This window comes from Bubalus kerabau, chromosome 1, assembly GCF_029407905.1.
Source record: "Bubalus kerabau isolate K-KA32 ecotype Philippines breed swamp buffalo chromosome 1, PCC_UOA_SB_1v2, whole genome shotgun sequence".
Classification (NCBI taxonomy): Eukaryota; Metazoa; Chordata; class Mammalia; order Artiodactyla; family Bovidae; genus Bubalus; species Bubalus kerabau.
In genome coordinates this window covers 128,569,198-128,588,799 of record NC_073624.1, presented here as the reverse complement: position 1 = coordinate 128,588,799, position 19,602 = coordinate 128,569,198, and the positions used below count along the sequence as shown (strand labels likewise).

At 43.0% G+C, this 19,602-nt stretch overlaps 1 protein-coding gene across 5 annotated transcripts in view; it reads left to right on the top strand.

Annotated features, from left to right (window-relative positions):
* Window positions 1-19,602, top strand: part of SIPA1L2 (signal induced proliferation associated 1 like 2) — a 249,552-nt gene that overhangs the window by 169,137 nt on the left and 60,813 nt on the right. For all 5 annotated transcript variants that reach the window (XM_055588324.1, XM_055588305.1, XM_055588315.1 and 2 more), the window contains exons 8-10: window positions 4,989-5,146; window positions 8,458-9,034; window positions 12,993-13,267. In XM_055588324.1, coding sequence (XP_055444299.1) covers window positions 4,989-5,146; window positions 8,458-9,034; window positions 12,993-13,267 — 1,010 coding nt within the window. The remainder of the gene's footprint in view (window positions 1-4,988; window positions 5,147-8,457; window positions 9,035-12,992; window positions 13,268-19,602) is intronic.

Below are 19,602 nucleotides of genomic sequence, written 5' to 3'. Positions count from 1 at the left end.
GTGTGTGTTCTGTGTGTGTTGTGCAAAATTAGGGGAGTCTCTGAAGGAGGAGAAGCTAGCCCTGCAGGTAAAGAGGAGACACTTCTAAAAGAAAAATAATTGGTGGCACTGGGTCTGTGTTGCAGCATGAGGAATCTTCAGTTTCATTACAGCATGTGGGATCTCTAGTTGCAGCATATGGGATCTAGTTTACGACTAGGGGGTGAAACTTCCCCACACCCGCAACTGTACTGGAAATGCGGAGTCTTAGCCGCTGGGCTGCCAGGGAAGTCCAAGGGCAGGCACTTTCTAAGCAAAGTTAGCAGACACAAGGCGCCTACTGCAGCGACTAGCAACAGGCGGCTCCCTAGAAGGGGGCTGTGACCAGACTGTCTGATCAGTCTGGAAGGATCAGGCCAGATCAGTCTTTATCAGCCCTGCTCATCCTGCCAGACTTTCCGATGACACCTGAAGGACTGAGATCCAGAATTTATGATTGTTTTTTTGAATGGAACACATTTCATATTTTGCTCACTTCTGCACTCATCTCTTTGAATTTCAGAACTTGTGATCATTCAACAATGCAGTTTTCTCTTTGATATCATGCTCATTTTCACCTGTTTGCTTTTTAAGACAAGAAACTCTCTCTGGAGATCTGCCTTCTCCAGTTTCAAATTAAGCTTTCACATCACTGACGTTTAGAGGAGTTTTCTGAACCACATCTCACCTACTTTCTTATGTATGTGTAGCCTCTTCTCCCCTTTCTTCCAAAATTAGGTGTAACGTGTTTTGTTTTGTTTTCCTATCTTGCTAGGCTTTTTAAAAAAGAATGTAACAAATGAACCTATTTGCATAGAGGCTAGTAGATCTAACCAGGTTCAACTATGCCATTTTTGATGCATACGAGACTGCCTGGAGATTGTTTTCACTTGCTTCTGGTTGTTGCGCCAAGTTAAAACTGGACCTGTGAAACTCTGAAATTTGTTTAAGGAATTGAAAATTTAAACCCACATGTTGCTATTTCTGTAGCATCTGTATGCTTTTCTGTCATGGAATTGGGTAAAGAATCACATTTTCACTTTCCTTGTCATAACAAGAGCTTATTCCTGTCTCACAGCTTGAATCCAGTGTTGGGAATTTAGCAGAACTGACTATGTAAATCTAATATAATATTTATTAACTCACTTTTTCAGTTGAAGACACTGAGTTGGCAGTCTTGGTGCCGAGCAAGTGTTAGGAGCTTCTTATGTCTAGAAGGGCCTAGAAGACGTCATCATTCCTTAATTACTGAAATAGTGCCAGGGACCTCTAGTGACTAGCAACTTGCCTTCCTGTGTGGACCACTGTGGTCTATGTAGGCTGCCACGCCCTTTCCCTTCCACTTCTGGAGTCCATTCTACAGAGTTTCATTGACCAGTTATAACAGGATATAACTACAAAAGAGAACCCTTACCTTTATATAAGAAGCCCAAGAATTGCTTAGGTTATTTAATGTCCGACAATGAGTAATGTTTCTGAGAATTTGCCAGATGTATTACTTTAGTCTCTGAAGAGACTCAGGTATCCTGTTAATGGGCCAGGTGTTCATTTTCTTGGGCTATTCTCTACAAAGAGCTTGAGATGTTATTTTCCTCTTCTTAATGAATCTGCATGTTCCCCACCCCCACTTTTTCTACAGAATGCATTCTGTGATCATGGTTAAATTAACCAGAATTTTAAAAATATTTCTAGCCCGTTTTACAAAGCAAAAGAATACATTTTTACTGGTAACAAATCCACCTACCATTGCAGGAGATGTAAGAGGTGAGGGTTCCATCCCTGGGTCGGGAAGATCCCCTGGAGGGAGGACATGGCAACCTGCTCCAGTATTCCTCGGAGAATCCCATGGACAGAGGAGCCTGGCGGGCTACAGTCCATGGGGTCATAAAGAGTCAGACACGACTCTAAGCATCTGAGCGCAGCCCATTTTACAAAGCAAAAGAATATGTTTAAAAAGAGATAAAAGCAGACTGGCATGTTATCAAAATAAGTAGCCTTAAATTTTCCTTTAACTTGGGCTTTAAATATTGCACTTCCCGAAGTGAAGTGTGGGATTGGACCCAACATCTTCCTTCAGGAGGGAGAGAAATGGGTAGGAATAACTACCTACACTTCACTGAGTAATGCGCCAGACCACCCTGCAAGATTGGCCAGGAGGGTGGTCACTGGGGAAGAGGGGCCCAGAGTCCCCTGTGTGCCTTGGCCACCATGAGCCCTATCTTCTCACCAGTCTGAGCGTTCCTGTGTTTCGAGGAAAGTACAGCATAAGCCACTGTATCTGCGCTCAGCAAATACACTGGAGACATTGTGAGGTATTTTTGTTTATTTTTTTAAACTTTTCATTTGTTCCTGAATTTTCTTGTCCTATTACAGTACATGTAAATCATATGTTTCAGTTTATTGGGGATATGAAGGAAGACTATCTTAGCCTTATACCATTTTCAGCTTGTTGTGGTGTTTGTTTTGGTTTTTTAATTTAAAAAGTTTTAAAATATTTATTTATTTGCTTGCTTTTTTGGCTACCTCGGGTCTTAGCTGTGGCTCGAGGATTCGTTGTCGCAGCATGAGGATTCATCATCGTGTCTTTCAGGATCTTTCGTTGGGATGCTTGAACTCTCTCTAGTTGTGGCACGAGGGTTTAGTTGCTCTGCGGTATCATGTGGGGTCTTAGTTCCCCAACCAGGGGTGAAACGCATGTCCCCTGCACTGCAAGGCGGATTCTTAACCAGTGGACCACCGGAGAAGTCCTCATTTTATTTATTCTATTTTATTGTTTTGGCTGCACCACTTAGCATGTGGGATCTTAATTCCGCGACTGGGGATCAAACCCGAGCCCCCTGCAGTGGAAACGCAGAGTCCTAACCACTGGACTGCCAGGGTGTCCCATGGTGCTTGTTTTAGATATATGTCCCTGCCTTCTTTTCTTTTCTTTCCATGAAATGTTTATTGTAGCTAACATCTGTGTCCACGATTGAATGGGTAAATAACACAGTGAATATATGACTAGTTTGCTACTGATTTTTTTACATGCTTCTGAAGTGGCACCTCATACTTAAATATCCAGCAAACATTTTTGAAACAACAGATGGCTCATTAATGGATATTAATATATCTTTCAAAACTTCACTTGGGCAGTTAAACGATTTTCGTGTGTTTATAACTTTAACCATGGGGATTTAAATAGGAATTTTCCAGCATATGAATCAGCAATTTAACTGGCAAGCAGTGAATTCTGGAAGAATGGACATTTCGTTCCCACTTTTCCAGGCCTTTTATCATGCTAAATCACAAGTCAGGGGCCTGACAATGAAATCCTTTTTGTATCTGGGTTTAAAAGGTTTTAAAAGTCGAACTTAATGCTCTTTACACTGAAGTATGTTCTGTAGGTGCCAAATAAATTTGAACACAAGCTTGTTGCCTTTGTTAGTGCTCGTAAAGAGAGATTTACTACCTGAGATTACCCTGTTTCTGCAGTGACATCACCGACTCCTGTAAAGATTACTGTCTCTATGAAAGCTGAGGATCACAGACTCTGAGCACAGATCCCAGTGGCTTTAGGTGCATCAGCTTATGGGGTGTATGGGTTTATCAGCATGGATTCAGAGGTGTTCAGTGTTTTATTGTGCAGTGTTGTGTGGCTGTGATTAGGTATTTGTATCATTTGTTTATTCATATTGGGTAGGGGGTGTCTGCTGTGTCCTGGGCAGGCCGTTAGAACCCAGGAGACCAGAACTCAGTCAGACACATCTCCTGCCCTCCTGATGATTATGACCTGACACAGGAGAAGTAAGCCAAGACTTAAAAAAGGACAAGACAGCGAATGTTGTTGCCTTGAGCTTGGAGTGTGGCTGCAGGGCATGCGCAGTGTTGCCAAGAACATTTTTCCTGTTGTTGTGGTAGCTCAGACCTGAGTGGTCTAGGAGAGACTTGGGGTGAAGGGGGTGTTCTTGGCAGAAGGAACATCTCAAGTGAAAAGGTTCAGTGTTACTGCTATGGGGTTCCGTCTCTTCTGCTGCATTTGTCATTTATTGGGCTTTCCAGCTCTTAATCTGGTGGATTCTGTGTTTCCAACATACATTTTAAAAAGGCCAGATTTCAGTTAATTAGTTTGAAAATATTAGCCACCAAAATAACCGCCTTCTGTATTGTTTTTAAATTTTTATATACGCATTTATGGCTGAGCAGGGTCTGTGTTGCTGCACGGGCTTTTCTCTAGTTGTGCTGAGCGGGCTCTGCTCTCTAGTTGCCGTACACGGGCTTCTCATCGTGCGGGCTTCTCTTGCGCAGCATGGGCTCTTGGGCCACGCGCTTCTGCAGTTGCAGCACGTGGGCTCAGTAGCTGTGGCTCCCGGGCTCTAGAGCACAGGCTCAATAACTGTGGCACGTGGGCTTAGTTGTCGCACGGCATGTGGGATCCTCCCGGATCAGGGATTGAACCTGTGTCTCCTGCTCTGGCAGACAGATTCTTTCCCACGGAGCCACCAGGGAAGCCCCCAGCCTTCTGTATTTTTGTCGCAGAAATGCACGTGTCTGTGGACGCACGGACAGAACTAAGCCCCTGATGCACTAAGTGGAGGACTTGGAACCACTGTACCTTCCGCTGGATGCCATGCCATCTCCTGCCTTTACGTTGGAGAGCTTAACCTACAAATCTCCTTAGAGTGATTTTAGCTCTAATGGGCTATTATTTCAGGGTTAAAAAAAATGATAAAGATGAAAAGGAGGGAGAATGACATTTTAAAGTTACATTTTAAAGTAAAAGATGAACTTAAGTATTGACGCTTTTCTCTTCATCGGTCTTTTAGCGTGGCCACATCGAGGAACCTGAACTTCCTAAGAACAGCTCTGCTTCTCTAAAACAAACTCCTTGAAATTGAAAGCTGAGTGCACTGTATATATTTACGTATCTTGTTTTTACAGAAAACCTTGTCTGTAACTCTGTGTGTGTGTGTTCACTTCCCTGACCGCAGCTCCTGAGGAAAAGGCATATAGGAAATGACATCGTGACCATTGTCTTCCAAGAGCCTGGAGCACTTCCTTTTACTCCAAAAAGCATCCGGTCCCACTTTCAACACGTCTTTGTCATCGTCAAAGTGCATAATCCGTGTACGGAAAACGTGTGCTACAGGTGAGTCAGCCTCCCCTGGCGCTCCGTGCTCCCAGAGTTGTTCCAACAGGTCTCTTTTCCCAAAATATTTTTGTTTTCCAATTATTCTTTCTCAGCCCCTAATTATCCTTTGATTTTTTTTTTTTCTCCCTAATTACATTTCCCATGGTCATCATTCAGGTACTTTCTGTAAGGAGTAATTGCCTTCTTCCCATTTTGAAACAGTGCAATTCCTAGCAGTTCATGAGTGTAGGTGACGCCTTTCCCCGCATTCAGGACATCATCCAGCCTTGCCAGCGCCATCGCTTGGTTGATGGCAGCCCCACAGGTGGATGATGCGGCCACGTCAGTGCTTCCCTGAAAGAAACACATGGTGATGGCCCAGTATCTCTTCTTGTCCAAGGTCTTGGAAACACTCACACTTGTGCGGCTCTCAAGACGGGCGTCTGATGCTTTGGTGCTCTCAAAAGGCCAGCCGGGCACCCGAGAATCCCAGGACAGGCTGCCGGGGCCTGCCTTTCCTCCACCCCTGCTCTTCTTCAGGCAGCAGCTGTTATGAGGCGACTGTCTAGTGGGGTGTTGTTGAAAGAGCGGGTCCCTGACCTGAGTGAGGGTCCAGGTCTCCTGCTGTGTCTACAGCTTTGCTTATTTTTGTGTGTTAGTTGCTCAGTCGTGTCTGACTCTTTGCGACCCCATGGACTGTAGCGCACCAGGCTCCTCTGTCCACAGGAATCTCCAGGCAAGAACACTGGAGTGGGTTTCCGTTTTCTTCTCCAGGGGATCTTCCCGACCCAGGGATCGAACCCAGGTCTCCTGCATCGCAGGCAGATTCTTCGCCCTCTGAGTCACCAAGGAAGTCCTTATTTTGGGGGCCCTTCAATTCCTTCTCTGAAAACTAAGGATAATAGTATTGACTTCAGTGTGTAGTTAAGAAGAATGAATGTTCAGAACGACTTTTATTTAAAAAAGTGATATTTGAAAAAAAAGACATCTAGTCTGTATAAAGGATATGTGCTTAGTTGCTCAGTCATGTCCAATTCTTTGTGACCCTGTGGACTGTAGCCCGCCAGGCTCCTCTGTCCATGGGGATTCTCCAGGCAAGAATACTGGAGTGGGAAGCCATGCTGTCCTCTACGGGATCTTCCCAACCCAGGGATTGAACCTATGTCTCCTACACTGTAGATGGATTCTTTACCGTCTGAGCCACCAGGGACGATATGCCTAAATCCAATAACATTAGTGCAAACATGCTCATTTGGCTTATTCTTCTGGGATCTCCCCCATGAATGGTAATTATGAAGAATCATCTTAAATGAACTTCCCTAATGGATTGGAAACATGAGCCTAGGGCGTTCTTGTATTTGGTGTTATTTTATCTGCTGCTATTTTTAGGTCAAATTGGGTATTTTTAATTACTTTCTATTTTTAGTTTATTCTCCTATCATGAGGTGGTTGATTAGCACAAAAAAAATCTTAAAAGATAAGTAATACCTTTTCATTTTTATTTCTTTAGAGCTTTCTGGGTTTAATTAGATTACTGGGGGGGATGCCTTTGATATAGATCTTGCTTATAAACAAAGCGGCTTGCATTATGTTTTCTGTGGTAAAAGACAGTGTATACGAATGGTTCAAAGACAGGGTCATTGCCTTTTGAGAAACCACATGTTATTGCTAAGTTATCATTTACTAATGAGGTTCAAGTGTAAAGCAGCAGAGTGCTTCAAGGTTTTAAAAGTGCCTCATAAACATTCATGGGCTTCCCATGTGGCTCAGTGGTAAAGAACCTGCCTGCCAATGCAGGAGACATGGGTTCGATCCCTGGGTTGGGAAGATCCCCTGGAGAGGGAAATTGCACCCCACTCCAGTGTTCCTGCATGGAGAATCCCATGGACAGAGGAGCCTGGTGGGCTACAGTCCACGGGGTCGCACAGAGTCGAACATGGCTGAGCACACACACACGTGACAGAGTTGGCTTATCTGTCCCGGCGGTCCTTCCCTGTCCTCTCACACTAGCTGAGGCCCCGCCCAGACTGTCTTCTGGCTTATAGCTCATTTTCCCAGAAACAATTAACTCTGTTAAAGGGTGTGCAGGTTACAGCAAAGGTGGGAGATCCCTGGGGACGATGATCTATTTAGAGTCCCAGCAGCTACATCCCAGAAGATTTCATACCTGTTTTCATTTCTTAACTCACTTCTTCCCACGATTTTCTACAGTGAAGAAAGTGAAGCGTAGATGACTTCCTTTATTTATCTCGACACAGAAAATATCAGCCTGGGCAGATGCGGGATTGGTTCTCATTCTCGGTCTGTAGAAGCTGCTCAGTAGTTGGGGAGTAGATATTGGAGGGTTCATTCATTCACTCACTCCAGCCTTTCATCTGCTAATTTATTAATTCACTCTTATTCCAAAAGAGATTTGAGACAGTGAAAGCTTCTGTCTGATACAAGGGAGCATTATTGGTTTTGCCATATTAAAATGATTGCTATCACTCTATGTTTGAAATATCGTAAAACTTGTTTCCATAAAATCTTCATTTAGGCTTCCAAAATGTGATCAAGTGAGCATTTCCTTGAAAAAAAAAGGGACATTCAAAAATGTTGGCTCTATCAGGATGGTCCCTGAGCCCAGTAGCCCGCCAGCAGGGCAGATCTCACTGTCAGCTGTTGGAGGGTCACTGCCTCTCAGTGGTGACTAGCCACAGAATTGAAAGAGCACCAGCCTGGCTGCACATCCATCGCCCCTGCCTTAGCTCGCACAGTCACAGTGCAAACCAAAGAACTGGTAGTTGATACGGCAGACATTGATTTCTCACAGTTCTGGAGGCTGGAAGTCCAAGATCATGGTGTCGGCAGGTTTGGTTCCCCCTGAGGCCTCTCTCTCGCCTTGAGGATGGGCATCTTCCTGCTGTGTGTTCACATGGTCTCTGTTCTGTGTGTCTGCATGTCTGGTTACCTTTCTGTATGTTCATGTTTCACTTTATAAGGACACTTGTTAGACTGGATTAGGGCCCACTTTCATGATCTCATTTTGACTTAACTATCTCTTCAAAGAAAAGGCCCAGTCTCCAAACACAGCCACTTTCCCAGTTACTGGGGTTTTGGACCTCAGCATACAAATTTTGAAGGGAGGCTACTCAGCCTGTAACTCCCCTTCCCTGCACCAACTAAATTTGAAAGTTTTGCTTAAAAACAAACACTTGATATCCAGAGGTGTGGAAAAGAAGAGGCGGTGAAGTAGACGGCTTCAGTTGGAAGTGTGCTCTGCAGTTACATTTCTGAAGGTAACTATTATGGCATCACAATTCAACTTGTTTCTCCGTTTCCTCCCTCAGCGTTGGAGTTTCTAGGTCGAAAGACGTGCCACCATTTGGCCCACCAATTCCCAAAGGTGTCACTTTCCCCAAGTCAGCAGTATTTCGGGACTTCCTTTTAGCGAAAGTCATCAACGCAGAAAACGCAGCCCACAAATCGGAGAAGTTTCGAGCGATGGCCACTCGGACGAGGCAGGAGTACTTGAAAGACCTGGCAGAGAACTTTGTCACGACTGCCACCGTGGATACCTCCGCGAAATTCAGCTTCATCACTCTGGGCGCCAAGAAGAAGGAGAAGGTGAAGCCCAGGAAGGATGCCCACCTGTTCAGCGTGGGGGCCATCATGTGGCACGTTGTGGCGAGAGACTTTGGCCAGTCTGCGGACATCGAGTGTCTCCTTGGGGTTTCCAATGAGTTCATAATGCTGATCGAGAAGGATTCCAAGAACGTGGTCTTTAACTGTTCCTGCAGGGATGTCATTGGGTGGACATCTGGGTTAATGAGCATCAAGGTGTTCTATGAGCGAGGAGAGTGCATCCTTCTGTCCTCAGTGGACAGCTGTGCTGAGGACGTCAGGGAGATCGTCCAGCGCCTGGGCGTAAGTACGGCTTTTGTATTTCCCCCGCCCTTAGGCCTTCAACTTCACATTCATAGCTTCTGCTGTGGAAGTTCCACCCCAGATGTGTTACCTGGGGAATGAAATATTTTTCCTCATGGGTAGAACTGATTTTAGTCCTTGTGAGCGGTTACTGAAGCCATGAATGGTGGAGAAGCATCCATTAACAATTGTTTAGAAATGAAAAGTGAAGCCAGCTTTCCAAAGGGAACATTGGGGCTTATTTTTATAGTGGTTGAAGGAAGGACAGGAGAATTGACTAGACGTTGTGTGTGTTTGTAGAGACTTGCATGACAGCACCTTACCAGGAGGAGGTTAATAGGCATAGAATCACCGTTGACCGTATTGATGGTCAGTGTAATCGTATTTGCCCCTTCAACTCTGTGCGTTTTTATGCAGTATTTCTGTTTAGTCTCCCAGATTAAATATGTTATTAATCTTGCAGCCAGTTTCTTGCAGAGGTTTTATAGAATTACCTAGTAAGTTAGAAAGATTTAAAAGAAAAAGTCATGAAAGAGATTGTTATTTGTGGTACAAAGCAAAACCCTTCAGTGATGCCCATGGTATTTAGCAGTTGTATTTATAATTCTTAGTATAACAAGGGAAGATACACATTTTAGTTTGAGTATATACAATAGAATTATAAGAATAAATCAAATGAACAAAATATGATTTGACAAAAGAATTTTTCATGTGTAAATCTTCCCCCAAGGGGATGTGTATTTGATTCATTAGAAAAGATTTAGTCAGTTATGGATCATGAGAAAAAGGAGAAATTATACCCATTTCCTGTCCCCTTTCCTGCCACCAAATATAAATCTTTTGTTATTCCAGACCACACAGAAGAGACAATGCAATCAAGGCAGTGTCTGCTGGCTTTGGAGAAATCATGTTGTTATTCGCAGGCACTCTTTACAGGAAGGGCCTCAGAGTGTTCAGCAGTATTGAGGGCGTATGTGCACAAACCATGATGTGATTTGGGGATGATTAAGTGTGTGATCAGTTTATGTATCTGGAGAATTGAATTATCTGGTGAGTCTCAGGACACGTGCTTTCGGTAATCCTGGAAGTACTTCTTTTTCAGAGACCCACTGAGTCATTATAATCTGTGCTCTGGAAAATACAACACAAACACATGTCCCTTCAACCAGCAAAATGCATGTCCCAAAGGGACTGATACATTCACTATTCCAAGGACCCCATTCTACCATCTTTCTAGAAAAGTGACTGTGTGACTAAGCTGCCTGATAGCTGGAATATATTTGAGGAAATATTGAGTTAACCAAAAAGTTCCTTCGGGTTTTTCCATTAGATAGAGCAGAAAAACCTGAATGAACTTTTTGGCCAGTCCAATATGCTGTATCTAGGATGACTTATAACAGGAGATGGTAGAAATAAACCAACCCAAAGACCACTGGGGGCTTAGAACAGAAGGCTGGTGCCAGGCAGAAGAAGTAGAAGTGGAAAGGAAGAGGATGAGGCTGTCATAGTAGAGAGGTTGGGAAGGGGCACTGTTGGACAGATAGTGAACTCTGCATTTTCTAGTGGTGAAAACAGAAGTGCCTGTTACGCAGGTAAAGACACAGGTGGGACATGAGAACTCCTGCCTAAAGGGACAAGCAGGCCGGTCACTCTCTGAAGAGCCCAGGCTTGGTTGAATGTTCTGCTGTTGCCATCTTGAAACTCAGAAAGTTTTGTCTAAGGGGCCATACATTTTTATTTTGTACCAGATTTCACAAATTATGTAGCCAGTCCCAGGTACATAGATAGGAGGCCACCATGTGATTATTGATCATGTAATTATGTGAGGAACTCCTAGTCAATGGAGAGCATGATCCTTCAGCCTTTGTAAATGTTAATGAGCAAGGAACAGAAGGGAGAAAGAAACTGCAAAAAGTAGGGGATGTGGCGAGTGGTTGGAAGAAATAAGAGGAAGAGACAGAACATGTGGGACTCAGGAAAAGCTTGACCATTCACTCCTCAATCTGATATATGGATGTTAAATTTCAACTGAGAATTATGTTCCTATTGTAAAGAAGGCCGGGCACATGTCCTCTGTGGTCTTTTGGTCAGCGAGCTTAGTTGAAACAAAGCTGAAAAAAAGAAGTGAAAGAAAAATGTATTCAGGTTGTATACATTACAAAAGTACTTGTTCAACAATTTTGAATTAGTTCAGTTCATAACTTTGGAAACTTCAGTCTTTCAAAACTTTACCACTAAGACCAGCAATCCCTTTCCCCATTTTCCTAGGCCCCAGACTGTCCCTGCACCTACGAGAAACTGATTGGCAGTGTGAGCCCTGGGGTGGTAACCGTGGCAACGTCAGCCACGCCGCGAGACACTGCACCAGTCTGGGCCCCACAGCTGTGTCATAGGCCTTATTAAATAGGAATCTGTGTATTCAGAGCATGTTTCACGGAGAATTTATTTTTAAAACTGAAACTTCACACATGAGCTCTGTGCTTCGGAGGATACGGGTATGATACCTCCTGGTTTTAAAGTGCCCACAAGTAAGTGATGCCATGGTCACCAAAGAGCTCCTTTGGTGGCTCAGTGGTGAGGAATCCGCCTGCCAATCTAAGGGACACAAGTTAGATCCAGTTGAGAAGATCCCCTGGAGAAGGAAATGGCTACCCACTGCAGTATTCTTGCCTGGGAAGTCCTACGGACAAAGGAGCCTGGCGGGCTACAGTCTGTGGGGTCACAAATAGCCCAACACAACTTAGCAACTAAACAACAATGACAATATGTCATCAAATTATATCTTCAATGACCCCGTGTTTCTTTTTCCATTCATGTGGGCTATTCTCAGTAAGAACTTTTGAGGGTGGCGTTAACTAATTACTGGTGCTTTAGTGTACCTAGTGAGATGCTTCCTGCAGGACGGCCTTTCTGCATGCTGCCCTCATCTGGAGACAGTAAGGAGGCTGGCTGGCTGGCCCACGTTTGATCTGGATGGTCCTCACCACCCAGGCAAGCACGGGCAGGCAGTCCCAGGAGAGGGGTCCCAGGGTTTAGAATAGGATGTCCACAGGTTGCTACAGAGAACACTTCCAGTTCCTTAACAGTTGGACTTCCTGCTGCTGCCCATCCTGGGGGGCAGGTCACTAAGTGTTAGCTTGGAAAGGCATTGGGCCACTTTTTTTTTTTCATTGTTTGTATATGCCACACTTTGTGTATCCATTCTTCCATCCATAGGCACTTGAGTTACTTCCACATTTTGATTATTGTAAATAACACTGCTAAGAACATGTGTATACATACCTCTTTGAGACCCCACTTTCAATTCTTTTGGGTATATACCCAGAAGTAGAATTGCTGAGTCACATGGTAATTCTATTTTATATTTTTGAGGAACTGCCATACTGTTTTTCATAGCTGATGCACTACTGGGCCATTTTATAAGTTGAATTACATTGTCTAATAGGAAATTTCCTGGCATCTAGTGGTTAGGACTTGGTGCTATGACTGCTGGGGTCCTGGGTTCAACCCTTGGTTGAGAAGTAGGATCCTGCAAGCTGCACAGTTGGGCCAATAATAATAATAATTGTCTAGTAGGCTTTATTGCTTTGATGGGTGACAGGCTTCACATTTTTTCAGTTGCTTCAGTCTATTTGAAACAATGGAATTTAGATGCTTGAGCACCAAGTCAGGTGACGTAGCAAGGGAAGGGGAAAGTTATTAGAGCCCATCTTAAGCTCTCAGGCTCTGGATCATTGGCTTCTAGGAAAAAGCAGGACACCTGTATCCGATTTGGCTTTGAAGAATGAAACCATCATTTTACTTCTGTTATTTTCTCTGTGGCTGATGCCAAGGATAATTAGGATAAAGTTTGGGTTGAACCGTGTCCCTGCCTTGTTTGCTTGTCACTGGGGTAGCTGGAGGGCAGGGCCTTGGTGCCCCCCGTAGCCCTGCCTCTCATCGTCCCCTTCCCCCTTAGATCGTGACCAGAGGCTGCGAGACGGTGGAAATGACCCTGAGGAGGAACGGGCTGGGCCAGCTGGGCTTCCACGTGAACTTCGAGGGAATTGTGGCAGACGTGGAACCTTTCGGTTTTGCGTGGAAGGCCGGCCTTCGCCAGGGTAGCCGCCTCGTGGAGATCTGCAAGGTGGCCGTGGCCACACTGACCCATGAGCAGATGATCGACCTTCTCCGGACCTCGGTAACTGTGAAGGTGGTCATCATCCAGCCCCATGATGACGGCTCACCTCGGAGGTAAGGCTCTCGTGCATGAGCACTCCTCCTTGGTCTCTATGGCAGGTGCTGTCCTCTAAGACCCTCAGAATACAAGGTCATATGCATCTTCCACTTAAGTTGTTTGGACATCCACCATTAGCACAACTTAAAAGGTCTATAAAAAAAATCATTAGTATATAATAAATGATACACTCTCATTTTCTAAGCTCTCCTTTGGTACATTGAAGCCATTGGGTTCAGAATATTTACTTGCATGTGTGATGGAATATTGGGAAATCAGATGCACTGTTTGATGACCACTCCATTCTGGTTGAACCGGTTCAGGGCTTTCTCATAAGCTATCATGGGAAACATAGAAGGAGTGACTGGACTTGGCAAGCTCAGAGATGGATGGGTGTGAGGGATAGGAACAAGAGTGGAATTAGAAAAGGATACTGTGGCATTGTAAATAGAAAGTTCTCAGGCTCAACATCACAGGGGTATTAGGCCAAAAGGAGAAAGAACAAGCCACCCACCTGGCTGTGGCCTGCCTTGTACAGTAGGTGGTATGTATAGTGGCATCTGGAGCATCCTTTCTCTGCCTCCATCTCAAGTGGAGGTCCTACTGCCCCCCAGAGCTCTGGCTTAGGAGGGATCAGCATGCTTGAAATCCAGGCCAGGCACTAGCTATGTGACTTTGGGTTTGTCACCTGCCAGTTCTTATTTTCAGTCCCTCAGTCGTGTCTGACTCTTTGCAACCCCATGGATTGCAGCACGCATGCCAGGCTTCCCTGTCCTTCACTATCTCTTGGAATTTACTCAAACTCATGTCCATCAAGTCAGTGATGCCCTCCAAATATCTCATCCTCTGTTGTGCCCTTCTCCTCCTGCCCTCAATCTTTCCCAGCATCAGGGTCTTGCTCTCCCTAAGCCTCACTTAATGTCTGTAAGGTGGGATTATTATATTGCCTACTTAATACTGTTGATGCAAGTTAAATAAGGTGATAATATGTAAAGCAATCTGCACCTCTGGCATAGTCAAAACCCCACACATTTAGTGAGAAACAAACACACAAAAGACTAAACCTTTAGGATAGTCATTTGAATTTTTTCATGCTGTAAAAGAAATTCTTACTCAAAGATAGCAGAATGACTGTGCCCACTCCCTTATCTTGTTTCTGTGGTAACTGAGGTCCCTCTTTGCACTCTGTCCATTTCCTTTCTCCCAACCTCCAAATCAGCACCATCGAATAGCACTTTCTCTGAGGACATGTTCTACATCTGTACTGTCTAAACAGTAGCCAGTAGCCACATGGGTAGCTTGAAATTTGGGTAACACAGCTGAGAAAATGGAGTTTTTATTTTAATAAATGAACTAAGACTGCATTAGCCACAACCGGCTTGTGGCTACCATATTGATTGGATGGTGTGTGTGCCTGTATGCGCCATCATGTCTGACTCTTTGTGACCCCATGGAGTGTAGCCCACCTCATGGAGTTTTACAGGTAGGAATACTGAAGTGGGTTGCCATTTCCTCCTCCAGGGGGTGTTCCCAACCCATGCCATTTCCTCCTCCAGGGGGTGTTCCCAACCCAGGGATCGAACGCGAGTCCCCTTCATTGGGAGGCTGATTCTTTACCACTGAGCTGCCTGGGGAAACACCAGCTCTAAACCATGATCTTTTTTTAGAAAATAAGCCAGTGGTGAATCACCTTCCTCTCTGGTTAATGTACAGAATTTTAAAAAACTGTGTTTCTGTTGATTATCTTACCTTTTGCTCCCTGCTTAACTTTCTATGGTCTGATTTCCTATATCTGCCCAGTAAGGTTATAGAGTAAAAGTTAATGAGCTGAAATTTTTGAGAGTAGCAGCCACATGTCACAGGAAATAACCAAGTTATTTCTTGTTTCCTTGCCAGATTCTGTCCCATTAAATTCATTTACTCCCCAAGAATCCTGTGAATCACTCCTAGGGGTATGAGTACAAGGAAATCAGAGACAAAAATTATTTTCCTAACAACAAGACTTGGATATAACAGAAAGCAAATCCTTCAATCTTTGAAGCTAAAATATTTGTAAGTGAAAGTCTTTTAATAAATAGATTTTAGTTATTATAAATAAATTGTAAGCCACTTATTAGAAATTTTTCCACATGGTAAGATTTTTTTCTTCATTGACTGGAGTTATAGATTTATAAATTTTTTGGTAAGAATCAAATTTTGTGCTGTCTTCAAGGTTGATTACTTCTATTGAATTTGACATAGCTGTTACCATGTTCTCCCCAAATTAAAAAAAAAGCAAAACATTTTTCTCTTATTTTTAGTTTTGGTCTGATGTTACTCAGTAAGACTTTTTTTTTTAAGCTTCCAAGAGATATCGTTAATAAAAATGTTAGAGTTATCATTATATTTGGTATTTAAAACATATGATTTAGAAAAGTAGAATTTCTTAAGTAATACCGAATTGTTTTTCAGCTAAAGCAAATAAACAAAAGCTACCACTTAAAAGTTCTGCCTGCTATTTTTCTATCCAAGGATTTGTTATCTGCTTTGGTCTGCACACAATTAATTCTTTCTTTGTTTTAAATGTAAATTCTCTTACTGAAACTGTTCAAGATATTTAAAGATTTTGCCTTTGTCTCCTCAGAATCTCCTTAATGTTATTCCCTGAAGATACAAATTTTTCTCCTGATTAATCTGAAATAGCTGTCTTCTATATTTTTAACCTTAGCCAGGATGAGAATAAGCTGTTTACCTGGTAGTGACTCTCCAGAAGTGGTCCACCTATCATCCACATTTCCACAAGTCAGGAAGCTTTTAAGCCTAGCATGTATCATTTAAGATGCTTTTGGTTCAGGCCTCCAATTTTCTGTGAATTTGAATCCGTAAATTTGCAGATCTACATTGTTGTTAGTTTTGGATTCATGTTCTGTGCCAGCAACTCCCTGGACACCCTGATAAAAGGACTCATCATGATCCGGCAGCCTTACGTCACTGGAAATTATCCTTGAAGTGACAGCCCTTTGCTTTAGACTCTCTTGCTGAGTGTGAGGGCTTCCCAGGTGGCAGTAGTGGTAAAGAATCCACCTGTAATGCAGGGAACACATAAGATGCAGTTCGATCCCTGGGTTGGGAAGATCCCCTGGAAAAGGGCATGGCGGCACACTCCAGTATTCTTGCCTGGAGAATTCCATAGACAGAGGAACCTGGCAGGCTACTGTCCATAGGCTCACAAAGAGTCAGACATGACTAAAGTGACTGCGCATGTACACATGCATGCTGAATATGAAATGTCTTACATTTCATCCCCACCTTAAGCAAGTCTGGGCTTCCCTGGTGGCTCAGAGGGTAAAGAATCTGCATGCAATGTGGGAGACCTGGGTTCGATCCCTGAGTTGAAAAGATCCCCTGGAGGAGGGCATGGCAGCCCACTCCAATATACTTGCCTGGAGAATCCCCAGGACAGGAGCCTGGCAGGTTACAGTCCATGGGGTTGCAAAGAGTCAGACGCAACTGAGCAACAAAGCACAGCACAGCTAAGCAACATCAGCCTTCTGCATTATTAGATTTTATTAATGAAACTGTAGAGGAGGGTATAAAAGAAGAAATGAGCAATACTTCACTCATTTTGAAAATTAAAGTGCAAACCTTTTTTAAATTTAGTTTTTATTTTATATTGGATCATAGTTGATATATTAAATACAATGTTGTGTTAAGTTTCAAGTGTACAGCTAAGTAATTCAGTTACCCATATACATATATCCAGATTCTTTTCCCGTTTAGGTTATTACAGATCTCTACAGAGTAGAGTTCCTTGTGCTGTACAGTAGATCCTTGTTGATAAAGTACAAACCTTTTAAATGAAATATCACTTAGTACCTTTATTCCTGCAGCAAAGTATATAAAGATGGCCCTTTAGGTAAAACTACTCTTTTGATTTGTGGCGTGGAAAAAGGCGTCATCTTTCACAAATCGGCTCTTACTTGTCAGTGAGGTGGCCAAATGAAAATATTAATTTAAATGGATGTGTGTGTAATTTTTCCTTTTAAGTTGTCTTTAGTGTAAGAGCCATAAGGACTACTAAAATGGCCAAGTTCATGAATTGCAAGATATTTCAGCCTTTATAAACATCATGAATAATAGAGTGAAAAATGCTTCAGTTAATTTTTGCCATTTGTCAGCTTTTTTTTTTTTTTTTTTTTTGTCCTGCACAATATCAAGGAGAAGAAATTCTCCCCAGAGCCCATCTGCTTCTGTCAGGAGTGGGAGAGGCCTGTCATTTAATAGACTCGCTCCTAGTCGTCTGTAGGTCAGAAGGTATTTGCTTATGACTCAGAAGCTGCTGGATTAAATGAAGTCTTTAGTTGGGAAAGTATTTATGTGGAATCAAAAGGCATTCCACATTTTGAAGTCCTTTTCTCAAGCCTCGGGGTGATGATAACTCAGCTGTCCCCAGGCTTGAAAGGAAGGCAGAGCCCAATTTTATTTTCCTTGTGGAGTTCCAGCAGGCATGGAGCAGAAAGGTTCCCTCTGGGAATGCTTATTAGCTGATCTCCTGCTGCGACTGGATCTGGGCGAGGCTTCATAGCGATTGGGAATGAGTGGCCAGGAGCAGTTAGGGACTAGTGCTCTTCAAATGGAAATGAGGTTTGCAAGGGAGTGAGGGCTTTGCCCAAGCAGACAGTCTCTGTGGCAAAAATGAAGAAGAGTTTCCAAGATGCTTAATTAAGCATTTCTTGGTTTTCTGAAAGGCAGGGCATGGCCTCAGTCCCTAGCCTTCAGAGGTGACTGACATTCTATCAATGTCATTTTAAGGAAGGTGCATCAACTTAAAAGGCTGATATAAAGGAAATAACAGCTCATCAGAATTATGCATGAGTTGTGATACAATGTGAGTGATTTAGTAAATATGTCCAATAAAAATGGAAATGAAATTCCATGCTGTGGTGCATCTGTTTTGTGTGATTTTTCATACTTCGTTGACATACTGTCCAAGACATATTTTTCTATATAATGCAAAACAGTGGAAATTATCTCATGTTGTCATGAATCTAAATTCTTGTTCTCTGATCATTCTGTAAAATTGAAGCCATAGCCGCCAGGACCTTGACCATTCAACTCCCGGAAGTACACAGAGTGGGGCATAGAAATAGAAATGGGGAAGAAAACTCAATTTTGTCAGGTTAGCAATTGATAGGTAGGTATAAATAGATGAATAATAGAAGATAGAAACATCGATTATAGGTAGATAGGGAGACAGAAAGATGATAGATAGATAAATAGGTAGGTGGTGAGTTGAAATCTGGATTAGAGCGAGATTTTAGATTAGGGTTCCTTATATTTGTTTGGATAAGTAAAACCAGTTCTACCTGATATTGTCTCATAGACTCTAATGAGTCTATGAGAATATGACTATAATGAATATAGAATATTCATTACAATAATGAATTGTAATGTGAACTGTTAAAAAAAAAAAGTATGAAACTTAAGGTTCTCACAGTAACCTGAAGCACAGTCACTATTTTGTGTCCTCTGCCCAGTCCTCTGATATAACGTTTAGATTATCTTCTCCCTCCTAGAAGTAAGAACACTGGATTATAGAACGAATATAAGGTAGGTTATTTACTAGTCATTCATTCCTTCACTCTGAACTAGCTTGTCCAGGGCTATTAAACATGGAAAGAACAGACATAACCTTTGCATTCTTGGGCTCCTTTTCATCTGTGTGGCATTCTGTAGTACTTCCAGGACCTCCCTGGTGGCATTGGTTAAGACTCCACACTCCCAATGCAGGGGACGTGGGTTTGAGCCCTGATTGAGAGACTAAGATCCTGAATGCCACAGTGCGGCCAAAAATAAATAAAATACTTCCCGTTTATATTTTGTCCTGATCGTTGTCCAATGACGCTGGGCAATGGTGATGGACAGCCAGTGAATACAGTCTCTCATGGAAGTTTATTTATCAGAAACCAGGTGTTATATAGCTATTGAGTCTTCTGTTGAACTTTGTAATAGAATGCTTTTCCTCAGCAAGCTTTCTCAGAGGAAAAAAAAAAAAAAGGAAGTGTTTGGCTTCATGAAGAACTTTTTGACCCTTTTTTTTTTAATATTTTAAAAAATTTATTTATTTTTAATTGGATGGTAATTACTTTATAATATTGTGTAGGTTTCTGCCTTACATCAACATGAATCAGGTTCAAAAGTCATCTCCCTTTTGAACCACCTTCCCACCTCCCACCTCATCCCATCCCTCCAGTTTGTCCCAGAGCACCAGATTTGAGCTCCCTGCATCATACAGCAAATTCCCACTGGCCCTGTTTTATGTTGAATGCTGTGTTTGGTCTGGGGTGCAGTGGGTGAAGACACACTCCACCCC